The 13,874-nt window shown below is 41.8% G+C and overlaps 1 protein-coding gene across 1 annotated transcript in view; it reads right to left on the bottom strand.

The window, feature by feature from the left end:
- Kdm5b (lysine demethylase 5B) overlaps positions 1–13,874 on the bottom strand; it is an 83,933-nt gene that overhangs the window by 61,114 nt on the left and 8,945 nt on the right. Inside the window, exon 2 of the mRNA XM_045142292.1 lies at positions 888–965. Coding sequence (XP_044998227.1) covers positions 888–965 — 78 coding nt within the window. The remainder of the gene's footprint in view (positions 1–887; positions 966–13,874) is intronic.

Raw genomic sequence — 13,874 nt, 5'->3', positions numbered from 1 at the left:
TGTAAGTTTTGCACTTGGAAGAAAATGAGACCCTTTTTTATAATCATGGAAAATGTTAATAAAAATTGTGAAAAGATTAAAAAAAAAAAAAAAAGAAAAGAAATGAGGCCAACAAGCCCGGCATGGTGGAGCGTGCTTTTAATCCCAGCACTTGGAAGGCAGAGGTAGGAGGATCGCTGTGAGTTCGAGGCCACCCTGAGACTACATAGTGAATTCCAGGTTAGCCTGGGCTAGAGTGAGACCCTACCTGGAAAAAAAAAAAAAGAAAAGAAAAAAGAAAACGAGACCTACAAAACTTTTCCTATTGTATTGTTTGCAAAAGAAGGTTCTTTTCAAAATCTAAATTCTAGTAATTATCGAAATACATGATTTATATGAATTAATGACCCAAAGAATAATGGCTGACAAAAATCGGTGTCTTCAAATGAAATTTGGGTTTGTTTGTTAGTTTTTGTTTTTCGGGGTAGGGTCTCACTCTAGCTCAAGCTGACCTGGAATTTACTCTGTAGTCCCAGGGTAGCCTTGAACTCATGGCGATCCTCCTACCTCTGCTTACCAAGTGCTGGGATTAAAGGCGTGTGCCACCACACTCAGCTTACTTTCCTCTTATTAAAACCATAATACTGAGCTGGAGGGATGAGCAAGCGATTAAGGCATTTGCCTGCAAAGCCAAAGGATCCAGGTTTGATTCCCCATGACCCACATTAGCTAGATGCCCAAGGGGGCGCAAGCATCTGGACTTCGTTTGCAGTGGTTGGAAACCCTGGTGTGCCCATTCTCTCTCCCCCCTTCTCTATCAAATAAATTATTTAATTTTAAAAAATATTTTAAAAAACAATATTGTTGACAGATATTTTTCTGGGAAAGAGCTTTAGTAAAAACATTACCTCCAATTCATTCAGCCTCTGGATACGTGGAGTAAAATGAAGTTTATCAACATCACACGCAAATGGTGGCTGCCAATCCTATGAGAAACCAAAAGCTGTTAGAATAATTATATTTATTACACACTTATAATTACCTTAAAATTAAAATCAAGGGCTAGAGAGATGCCTCAGTGGTTTAAGGCCCTTGCTTGCAAAGCCTGACTACCTGGATTCAAATCCCTAGTACCAACATAAAACCAAATGCACAAAGTAACACATGCATCTAGAGTTCCTTTACAGTGGCAAAAGGTCCTGGCATGTCCATTCTCTGACTCTCCCTCCCCTCTCTCTGCTTGCAAAAAAATTTAAAAATTTTTTTAATGTTTTTATTTATTTGCAAGTGGGGAGAGAGAGAGAGGGAAAAGGAAAGGGAGAGAGAGAGAAAGAATGGGAAGGTCAGGGCTTCTATCCACTGTAAACTAACTCCAGATGCATGTGCCATATTGTCATCTGACTTTATATAGGTACTGGGGAACTGAACCCCAGTCTTTAGGCTTTGTAGGCAAGTGCCTTAAGTGCTTAGCCATCTCTCCAGCCCAAAATAAGTAAAATACTTAAGATGACTTAGCAGTTAAGGCACTTTGCCTGTGAAACCTAAGAACCCATGTTCAACTCCCCAGATCCCATGTCAGCCAAATGTACAAGGTGACACATGCACAAGGTCGCACATGTGCACAAGGTAATACACTCATCTGGAGTTCAATTACAGTAGCTCGAGTCCCTGGCATGCCAATTCTCTCCCTCTCCTTCTCATAAAAAAAAAAAAGAAGAAGAAGAAAGAAGAAGAAGGAAGAAGAAGGAAGAAGAAGGAAGAAGAAGAAGAAGAAGAAGAAGGAGAAGAAGAAGAAACAAGCCAAGTAAAGTGGTGCTTGTCTTTAATCCCAGCACTGTGAAGACAAAGGTAGGAGGACCGTTGTGAGTTCAAGGTCAGCCTGGGCTAGAGGGAGACACTATCTTAAAAAACTTTTTAAAAAAAGGTGCTGGAGAGATGGCTTAGCAGTTAGCACTTGCCTGTGAAGCCTAAGGACCCCAGTTCAAGGCTCGATTCCCCAGGACCCACGTAAACCAGATGCATCTGGAGTTCGTTTGCTAGAGGGCCTGGAGAACCCATTCTCTTTCCCCCTCAAATAAACAATAATAAATTTTTTTTAAGTAAAAATCAAGCTGGGTGTGGTGGCACTTGCCTTTAATCCCAGCATTAGGGAGGCAAAAGTAGGAGGATTGCTGAGTCAGAGGGCACCCTGAGACTACATAGTAAATTTCAAGTCAGCCTGGACTAGAGTGAGACCCATGTCACAAAACCAAAAAAAAAAATAAAAAATAAAAGAGAGAGAGAAAGGAAGAAAGAAAATCATAAATCATCTTAAATAAGTTAGAATAAATAAAAGTAAGCCAGGGATGGAGAGATGGCTTAGCTGTTAAAGAACTTACCTATGAAGCCTAAGGACCCAGATTCAATTCCCCAGTACCCATGTAAACCAGATGCACAGGGTGGCACATGCATCTAGAGTTTGTTTGCAGTGACAGAAGGCTCTGGCAAACCATTCTCTCTAAACATCTGCCTCTTTACCTCTCTCAAATAAATATTTTTAAGAGAAAAGCCAGATGTGGGCTGGAGAGATAGCTTAGCGGTTAAGCACTTGCCTGAGAAGCCTGCGGACCCCGGTTCAAGGCTCTATTCCCCAGGACCCACATTAGCCAGATGCACAAGGGGGCACATGTGTCTAGGGTTCATTTGCAATGGCTGGAGGCCGTGGCGTGCCCATTCTCTCTCTGTCTCTCTGCCTCTTTCTCTGTTTGTTGCTCTCAAATAAATAAAAATAAAAAATTTAAAAATAAAGAAAAGCCATGTGTCTGGCATTTGTTTGCAATGGCTAGAGGCTGTGGTGCCCACATTCTTTCTTTCTCTATCTCTCATAAATAAATAAATAAATAAATAAATAAATAAATAAATAAATAAATAAATAAATTGCTAAAAAGAAAAGCTTCACTGATCTCAAAATGCTCATTCTTTTGTGTATAATGTGGTGTGTATAGTATACACAGGTATATGTATATGTGCCCATGTAGTAACCCTATGGGCTCTCCTGCGATAGCCACAGGGGAACATGGGTGTCCTGCTCCATTGTTCTTACTTGATCTGGAGTCTCTTACTGATCTGAGAGCTTGCCATTCTTTTTTCATGAACCCAGCTGTGGTAGGAAGATCACCATTGAGTTGGAGACCAGCCTGAGACTACATACAGAGTGAGTTCCCGGTCAACCTTGGTTACAGTGAGACCCTACCTCAAACAAACAAATAAAACAGGAAAGAGGGCTGGAGAGATGGCTTAACGGTTAAGGCACTTGCCTGCAAAGCCAAACGACCCCAGTTCAAATCCCCAGGGCCCACATAAGCCAGATGCACAAGGTGTTACAGGCATCTGAAGTTTATTTGCAGCTGGTGGAGGCTCTGGCACACCCATTCTCCTTCCCTCTATCTGGATCTTTCTCCTCTCTCGCTCTCTCAAATAAATACGAAGTCTGTTGCTCAGTTTGTCTCCCTTAAAGGCTTTCAGAAAGGAACTGATCTACGGCTGGGAGTAAAGCCTGACTAGAATGCTTGAGGCTCTAGTTCCAATCCATAGTACGGAGGGGAAAGGCAGAGCATGGAGACTGAAAGTACAAGAAAGAAAGAAACAAACTGATCTAGGTTAAAGGTTAGAACAAAAATAAAAAATAATGTAGCGAGGTATGGTGTACATGCCTTTGATCACAGCACTTGGGAAACAAAGGTGTGATTACCATGAGTTCAAGGGCACCCTGAGACTATACAGTTAACTCCAGTCAGCCTGGACCACAGCAAGACCTTACCTTGAAAGGAAAAAACAAAAAAGAAAAGAGAGAAAGAGAAATAACTTTAGAGAGAAGAAAGTAATGAGGGGGGGAGGGCTGGAGAGATGATTCTGGCATTAAGGTGTTTGCCTGGGTGCAATTTCCCGCTACCCAAGTAAATCCAGATGCATCAAGTGGCCCACGCATCTGGAGTTCATTTGCAACAGCATGAAGCCCTAGCATGCTTTCTCTTCTTTCAAATAAATAAAGAAAAGATGTCTGCTTTCCTTTCTGCAGTCTTCATTCCAAGTCTGACCCTGAGCCAGGGGAGGTGTCACATGCCTTTAATCCCAGCATTTGGGAGGCAGAGGTAGGAGGATCACAAGTTCTAGGCCACCCTGAGACACACATGGTTAAAGAACTTGCCCAAAGCCAGGCATGGTAGCACACACCTTTAATCCCAGCACTCGGGAGGCAGAGGTAGGAGGATCCTATGAGTTCAAGGCCACCCTGAAACTACATAGTAAATTCCAGGTCAGCTTGTCCTAACATGAAACCCTACCTTGAAAAAAAAAAAACATCCTCATTATATACATATATGAAAATTAGTTTTTAAAGTTCCACATGATTTATTTATTTTAACAGAGAATGAGTAGAGATGTGCCAGGGCCTCCTACCACAGCAAACCAGCTACAAGTACATGCACTGCTTGTGCATCTGTCTTTACAGAGCACTTGCTTGCAAAGCCTAACAGCCCTGGTTCCATTACTGGGTACCCATGTAAAGACAGTTGCACAAAGTGGTACGAGTATACCTGGCATTCTCATTCATTCAGTCAGTCAGTCTTCTGTCTCTCTCTCCAATAAAAATATACAAAAGTTGGGCTGGAGGGACTGCTGAGAGGTTACGGTGCTTGCCTACAAAGCTTAAGGACCCAGGCTCAATATCCCAGTAACCACATAAAGCTAGATGCATAAAGTGGTGCATATATCTAGAGTTCACTTGCACTGGTTACAGACCCTGGCACGCCCATTTATTCTATCTGCTTCTCATGCATAAATATATGTATATTAATAAGATAAACAAAAAAATATTAAAAAGTACAAGGCCTATCTAAAAAAGCTCTATTTTTCTTGGCACACAAAAATGTATTCCTTGGAGGCAATTAGACAGAAAGTTGAAGCTCTAAAATCCTCAGAGGTCTGAGAATAGGTAAACATTTTCCTTAGTCCCAGCACTCACTTGGCAACAACCACTTAACTCACAATTAATTGTAATGGTTGAAAGTTAAAAAAAAAGCCTAGTGCGAGAATAATTTTCAAAGGATAGCTCAGATTTTTTTTTTGTTTTGTTTTTGTTTTTGTTTTTGAGGTAGGGTCTCACTCTAGCTCAGGCTGACCTGGAATTTACTCTGTAATCTCAGAGTAGCCTCGAACTCACAGCGATCCTCCTACCTCTGCCTCCCGAATGTTGGGATTAAAGGCGTGCGCCACCACGCCCGGCTTTTTTTTTTTTTTTTGAGGTAGGGTCTCTCCCTAGTTCAGGCTGACCAGGAATTCACTCTATAGTCCAATGTCAGCCTTGAATGCACAATTATCTGCCTACCTTTGTCTCCCAAATGCTGGACCCAGTTAGGCTAAGATTTAAGATGCCACAAGATCTACTGTAGATCGACTATATTGGGTATATTTATTGTATTAAAATATTCTTTGAATTTTTCTTTAAATGTTTCTAATTATAGAAATGTCATTATGACATCCAATAATTAGCAAAATAAGAAAGTATACTCATAGAAACTACAGTAGTTGGTTCTCCAATCCCTGGAGACAAACCAATTAAAAATCTGGGTCTTATCGTAACAGGAGGAAAAGATGATGACATCAAAATAAATGAGAAAGCCAGGCACGGTGGCACACGCCTTTAATCCCAGCACTCGGGAGGCAGAGGTAGGAGGATCACTGTGAGTTCAAGGACACCGTGAGACTACAGAGTTAATTCCAGGTCAGCCTGTGCTAGAGACCCTACTTCAAAATAAATAAATAAACATAAATAATTTTATACGACTTGCCCAGAGAAAGGCAAATTTTTGTTTTGTTTAAGACAGAATCAATACTATGCAGCCTAGGCTGGCCTCACACTTGTAATATTTCTACTTCAGTCTCTAGAGTACTAGGATTAGAGTATATGTCTGCAAGCCATCACAAACAACAGATGGGTCTCTTAATGTTAGGTACTGGAAAAGACAAAGTGCTGGTTTTATTTTGGTTTGGTTTTTGAAGCAAGGTCTCACTCTAGTCCAGGCTGAGTTGGAACTCATTCTGTAGCCCAAGCCAAGTTATTAATAAGTAACTGTTGACATCACAGGTCTTCTTACAAGCAAATTGTTTAATAAGTAGTTCTGTTTTCTCCCACACCTAGAGTCCAAATGAGGAAAAAACAATATCTAACCGAAAACACAAGGAATCCTGAAGACTACTGGAGTGATTCCAAACATGATGTTTTAAGGGAGAAAGAGTTTAGGAAACAACTTGGACTTTGCCTCCTCAACCTTCCCAAACCAACAATCAAACTTACCTGGGCAATATGAGCAGAGAAAGTTAAACAACCCACACCCTAAATGTTAAAGCTTCATTAGACTGCAAACATTACAGACCTTGGGTCCCTTACAAACTAATGACTCCTAAAGACTTAAAAGTCAGGGTCAGAAAAGGAACATCAGTAAAACTAAAAATCAGCCACTTGCCTGCAAACCCTAGTGACTGGGATTCAATTCCTCAGTACCCACTTTAAGCCTGATACAAGCCGGGTGTGGTGGCCCACGCCTTTAATCCCAGCACTTGGGAGGCAAAGATAGGAGGATCGCTGTGAGATCGAGGCCACCCTGAGACTCCAAAGTGAATTCCAGGTCAGCCTGGGCTAGAGTGAGACCATACCTCGAAAAACCAGAAGAAAAAAAAAAAGCCTGATACAAAGTGGTGCATGCATCTGGAGTTCAGTTGCAGTGACTTAGATACCTTCATGTGCCAAGTCTCTATTTCTCTCCATTTAAAGAAATAAAATTATTTTTAAAAATCACCTTGAGAGGGTTGGGGAAGTGGCTTAGCAATTAAGGCGTGTGCCTGCAAAACCTAGGGACCCTGGTTCAATTCCCCAGAAGCCATGTAAGCTAGGTGCACAAGGGGGAAAATGCATCTGGAGTTCATGTACAGTGGTTGGAAGCATCTGGCACTCTCTGCCAGGCAAGGCATGCCTTTAATTCCACAACATGGGAGGCAGAGGTCAGCCTGAGACTACATAGTTTGTATTCCATGTCAACCTGTGCTAGGCAAGACCCTGCCTCGAAAAAAAAACCAAACATATATATTTATATACAAATTTAGTCTCTGCAAAGGAACTCCAGGTTGCATGTACCACTTTGTGCATCTGGCTTTATATGAGTACTGGAGAATAGAAGCCAGGTTGTTAGGCTCTACAGGCAAGCACTTTAACCACTGGACTATCCAGCTCCTAAAAATAAATTAAAAAAAAATACAAACTACACTGGGCATGGTGGCAAATGCCTTTAATCCCAGGACTTGGGGGACAGAGGTAGAAGTATGGCCACAAGTCCGAGGATACCCTGAGACTACATACTGAATTCCAGGTCAGTGTGAGCTAGAGTGAAACCCTACCTTGCAAAAAAAAAAAAAGAAAAAGAGGGCTGGAGGGCTGGCCTAACAGTTAAGGTGTTTGCCTGCAAAGCCAAAGTACCCTGGTTCGATTCCCCAGGACCCACATAAGCCAGGTGCACAAGGGGGCGTGTGCTTCTGGAGTTCGTTTGCAGTGACTAGAGACCCTGGCAACGCCCATTCTCTCTGTGTCTCTCACTCTCTCAAAAAAAAGAAAGAAATAAAGATAAACTACGGCTAGAGAGATGGCTTAGTGGTGAAGGTGTTTGCCTGGGAAGCCAAAGGACTCCAGGTTCAATTTCCCAGGACCCACATACACCAGATGCACAAGGTGGCATGTGCATCTGAAGTTCGTTTACAGTGCTGAAGGCCCTGACACACCTAATTCTCTCTCTACTTCTTTCGATCTCTCAAATAAATAAAATTTAAAACAAATAAATGGAAGAAAATAAGGGAGGAATGAAGGCAAACTAGGGCTAGAGAGATAACTTCATAAAGTTGCTTGCTGCTTGTAAAACCCTGTGGGCCTGGATTTAATTCCCCAGAATCCATAAAAAACCAGATGCACAACATGGAAGCTCTGCTCTGCCCCTACACACATACACATACCACACACACTCTCAACTGAGTACATTTTATATTCTATATATTCCAGTTTTGGTTTTTGAATGCATCACTGTAGCACCCAAAGTGGCCTGAAACTCAGGGTCAATCTGTCAGCCTCCTGAGTGTTAGGCCACCACATCCAGCTATATTCTAAGGTATTTGGGGGAGAGAAGAATTGAAGAAGCCTCACTCTTATTTCCAAGGCTCATCTGGAACTCTGCAACCCAGGCAGGCCTTTAGCCTGATCCTCCTGCTTCCATGCTAATACTAAGATTACAGATATGTGCTACCTATTACATTCTAGGTTTGGTATTGAACTTTTACCAAAGTATCATTTAAAAAAAAAAATCAGGGTATGGTGGTGCATTGCCTTTAATCCCAGCACTCGGGAGCAGGGTGTAGTAAGATCACCATGAGTTTGAGTCCACCCTGAGACTACATAGTGAATTCCAGTTCAACCTGGACTAGAGCAAGACCTTAACTCAAAAACAACAACAAAAAATACTTTTAGGGGAAAATGAAGGATATACATTCAGCACTTACTTATCTCTCAATAAGCCTGTTCCTCCTCTTAGTAATGAGCCAAAAGTGAATGAAAAAATACATAATAGAGCAAGAAGGCAAGCTTTGGGACTTAAGCTTCTTGTAATCTTGTAAAGCCATTAACTAATCTAGGTAGCACACCAGGTCAATGTCAGATCTCTTTATAGGACCAGAAGGCCTATCTTGGGGTTGAACCAACTTTGTCCCAGGTCATAACAGAATTAGATTAAAACTCTATCCCTATCTCTTCAAACTTTACAAAACTCCCTCCCTTTCACATAATAAAGGAACTGGCTTCTATAATAAATATATGCACATAAGTCTTCAGTTTGATGATTGTTATCCCTAAAAGAGATTTCTTGGAGAAAGCTTTTATATTTTAAGGGATTACATGCTACCCTTGAACATTCATTTCATTCTGCCTCAACCTCCCCAAGTAGTGGGGTTATAGGTATGTACCACAATGTCTAGCATGCAACTATTATTTTTTTGGCTTCTGTTTTGCTTTTAATTAAGGCAAAGTCTCTCTCTAACCTAGGCTGACCTGGACCTCTCTTCTGTACCCCAGGCTGGCCTTGAACTCACAGTGATCCACTTACTGTAACTTCCCAAGTACTGGAATTACAGGCATAAAAGCCACCATGTCCTACTCAGCTTTAATTTTTTTGAGGGGAGGGGGGTTAAGTAAGGTCTTACTCTAACCCAAACTGTCCTAGAACTTATCCTGTAGCACAAGCAGGCCATTAACTCATGGTGATCCTACATTAGCCTTCACAGTACAGGCAGTAAAGGCGTACATCGCCATGTCTGGCTTCAGCTTCATTTTTTTGTTTGTTTTGTTTTTCAAGGTAGTGTCTCACTGTAGCCCAGGCCGACCTGGAATTCATTCTGTAGCCTCAGGGTGGCCTCAAACTCATGGCAATCCTCCCACCTCTGCCTCCCAAGTGCTGGGGTTAAAGCCATGTGCCAACATGCCCGGTTCAACTTCGTTTTTTTTTTAAACATCCAAAAAAGCAAAACAAAATATTCCAGCCAGGTATGGTGGTGCATGCCTTTAATCCCAGCACTTGGGAGGCAAGGATAGGAGGATTACAATGGGTTCAATAAAGGCCAGCCAGTAGCTACAGAGTTCCAGGTCAGCCTGGGCTAGAGTGAGGCTCTGCCATGAAAAACCCAAAAATAAACTATTAAATTTATTTAACTGAGAGAGAAGTAGGGAGTATGAGAGAACACAGGCACACCAAGGCCTCTTGTCACTACAAATACCTCCAGGCTTATGTGTCACTTTGGGCATCTGGTTCTGGGTACCGGGGAATCAAACCCAGGCAAGCCAGCTTTGCAAGCAAGTACTTTCAACTGTGATCTCTCTGTCTTTACATTGCTCATTTTAAAGAAAATGTTGGGGGGCTGGTGCAATAGTTTAGTGGTGCTTGTCTGCGAAGCTTAGGGACACAGGTTTGATTTCCTGGTACCCATGTAAGCCAGATGCAGAAGGTAGTGGCGCATGCATCTGGAGCTCATTTGCAGTGGCTAGAGGCCCTGGCATGCCCAATCTCTATCTGGCCCCCTCTCTAATAAATAAAATAAAAAATACAATAAAATATTTTTTGCCAGGTATGATAGCACACGCCTTTAATCACAGCACTTGGGAGGCAGAGATAAAAGGATCATCGTGACTTCAAGGCCAGCCTGAGACTACAAAGTGAATTCCATGTCAGCCTGGGCTAGAATGAGACCCAACGTCAAAAATAATAATAATAATAATGATAAAATATTTAAAAGAGAAAAGAGGGCTGAAGAGATGGCTTAGCAGTTAAGTGCTCGCCTGTGAAGCCTAAGGACCCCGGTTTGAGGCTTGATTCCCCAGAACCCACATTAGCCAGATGCACAAGGGGGCGCACACATCTGGAGTTTGCATTGGCTGGAGGCCCTGGTGTGCCCATTCGCTCATTCTCTCTTTGTCTGTTTCTCGCTCTCAAGTAAATAAAAATGAACCGAATGTTGACGCTTCCTTGTAGATGTCTTCTATAGGCAGGAGCTCTCTGTTCACTGGGGCTATACCCAGCTACCGCCTTTTCACAAGCAGCAGCCCTATACACTTTTCCCTCTTCCTTCTTTCACAGTGAATTCCACGTCAGCCTGGGTTAGAGGGTTAAAGGGAGACCCTACTTTTAAAAAAAATGGGGCTGCTGCAGAAGGATGAAAATAGATTCTTCTCTCTCTCCATGCACAAGAATTAAGTCCAAATGGATTAAAGACCTTAACATCAGACCAGAAACTCTGAAACTGCTAGAGGAAAAAGTAGGGGAAACCCTTCAACATACTGGTCTTGGCAAAGACTTTCTGAATACAACCCCAATTGCTCAGGCAATAAAACCACAGATTAACCGCTGGGACCTAATGAAATTACAAAGATTTTGCACCGCAAAGGACACTGTGAAAAAAGCAAAGAGGCAACCTACAGAATGGGAAAAAATCTTCACCAGCTATATATCTGATAAAGGATTAATATCTAGGATATACAAAGAACTCAAAAAGTTAAATAGTAAGGAATCAAACAAACCAATCAAAAAATGGGCTATGGAGCTAAATAGAGAGTTCTCAAAGGAAGAAATACGAATGGCATATAAGCATCTAAAAAAATGTTCTACGTCACTAGTCATCAGGGAAATGCAGATTAAAACTACACTGAGATTCCATCTCACTCCTGTCAGATTGGCCACCATCATGAAAACAAATGATCATAAATGTTGGCGGGGATGTGGAAAAAAAGGAACCCTTCTACACTGCTGGTGGGAATGCAATCTGGTCCAGCCATTGTGGAAAACAGTGTGGAGGTTCCTAAAACAGCTAGAGATTGATCTACCATATGACCCAGCTATAGCACTCCTAGGCATATATCCAAAGGACTCATCTCATTTCCTTAGAAGTACGTGCTCAACCATGTTTATTGCTGCTCAATTTATAATAGCTGGGAAATGGAACCAGCCTAGATGTCCCTCCACAGATGAGTGGATAATGAAGATGTGGCACATTTATACAATGGAGTTCTACTCAGCGGTAAAGAAAAATGAAGTTATGAAATTTGCAGAAAAATGGATGGACCTGGAAAGTATTATACTAAGTGAGGTAACCCAGACCCAGAAAGCCAAGCGCCACATGTTCTCTCTCATATGTGGATCCTAGCTACAGATGACTGGGCTTCTGAGTGAGAATGAAAATACTTAGTAGCAGAGGCCAGTAAGTTAAAAAGGAGACATAAAGGGTAGAGAAAGGAAGGGAGGAGGATACTTAATAGGTTGATATTGTATATATGTAATTACAATGATTGTAATGGGGAGGTAATATGATGGAGAATGGAATTTCAAATGGGAAAGTGTGGGGGTGGGGAGGGAGGGAATTACCATGGGATATATTTTATAATCATGGAAAATGTTAATAAAAATTAAAAAAAATGGGGCTGGACAGATGGCTTAGCAGTTAAGGTACATGCCTCCAAAGCCTAAGGATCCAGGTTCGATTCTCCAGGTACCACATAAGCCAGACTGACATGGTGGTACACCTGGAGTTTGTTTGCAGGCTAGAGGCCTTGGCATGCCCATTCTTTCTCCCTCTCTTCTTTCTCTCTCTCTCTCTAATAAGTAAATAAAAAATAAAAATAAATCTTTAAAAAAATTGGCAGAATACTAAAAAAAACTGAAGCATCAATGCTAAAAGCTAAATTACCATTCTGTACAGAAAAACTAACTTAACAAGCAAACCATCTATTATTAGACTCTTCAAAAGGGACTTCATTCTGTTTCGTTAATTGTTCCCAAATTCCAACTTTCTGTCAGGCAAATACTCTGACCAGGAGGCCCCTTCCTAAAGTAAGAAAGTATGGCCAATCCCACCAACGAAACGATGCTAGCATGAAATGCCCTCCACCCACCACATACTCTGTGCACTAAATTGAACATGGTCAAGTTTCCTCACAAGTTACCAAAAACTGGTAACAATGCAACAAAACTATTGACATAGGGGTTGGGAAGATGGCACAATGTTTGTTAAAGGCACTTGCTTACAAAGTTTGTGTTCAGTCTCCCAACACCCACATAAAGACAGATGCAAAGTGGTGGGTGCATGGCATGTACATACACACAAATAAATAGAAATTTTTTAAAAAATCTATTGACAAAAACTGAGCTGGGCATGGTGGTGCATGCCTTTAATCCCAGCACTCAGGTGACAGAGGTAGGAGGATCGCTGTGAGTTAGGCCAGCCTGGGATTAAGGATTTAGTTCCAGGTCAACCTAGGCGAGAATGAGACCCTACCTCAGAAAAAATAAGCCTAAATGAAATGTCTCAGCAGCTAAAGGACCATCCTTGCGAAGTCTAATGTCACAGATTTGATTCCCAGCACTTTTGTAAAGACATGCGCAAAGTTGTGCATTAGCTTAGGATTCCTTTGCAGTAAGTAGCAGGAGGCCCTGGTGTACAAGTATGTGTGCTCTCTGCCTCTGCCCCTCTATTTCCTTCCCTCCCCCTTCTCTTTCTCAAATAAATATTTTTTTCTAATTTTATAAGGCTGGGTGTGAAGCCAGGTGTGGTAGCACACGCCCTTAATCCCAGCCCTAGGGAGGCAGAGGTAGAAGGATTGCTGAGAATTCAAGGCCACCCTGAGACTACATTGTGAATTTCAGTCAGCCTGGGCTACAGTGAGACCCTACCTCAAAAGAAAAAAGAAAAAAAAAAAAGCTGGGTGTACAGGTAAACACCTATAACCACAGCTCTTGAGAGGCTGAGGTAGGAGGATTGCCATGAGTTTGAAGCTGGCCTGTGGCTAAAGAGAAAGTTCTGGGTCTGCCTGTGTCACCTACAAAACAAACAAAAATAAACATGGAGATATTAACTCCTCACACTAACTGGGCAGAGACTATTGCTTATTAAAAGCGTACTCTGAATTGCCCAAATGTCACCTGTAACCACGCAAGGGACAAAAGCTAAGCTCAGATGTTCTTCACATCTGAAATTTATTAATCCTCTCAAATCTTCAATACCACCACTCTTTCTTTTCTTACATGGAAAAAATAGTTATGAGGACTATTATCAATATTTTCATGCATGTTTGACTTTTTTTTTATGGTTGGGTCTTACTCTAGCCCAGGCTGACCTGGAATTCACTCTGTCATTTCAGGGTGGCCTAGAACTCACAGCAATCCTCCAACCTCTGCTTCCAGTGTGCAGGGTAAAGGTGTGTGCCATCTCACCCAGTATGAATTTCAGTAATATTTTATTTGTGTGTATGTATGCATAGCTGTACCAAAGTTTCTTGCCAG

This window comes from Jaculus jaculus, chromosome 1 (genome assembly GCF_020740685.1).
Source record: "Jaculus jaculus isolate mJacJac1 chromosome 1, mJacJac1.mat.Y.cur, whole genome shotgun sequence".
NCBI classification, from domain to species: domain Eukaryota; kingdom Metazoa; phylum Chordata; class Mammalia; order Rodentia; family Dipodidae; genus Jaculus; species Jaculus jaculus.
This window is presented reverse-complemented; position numbering and strand designations above follow the sequence as displayed.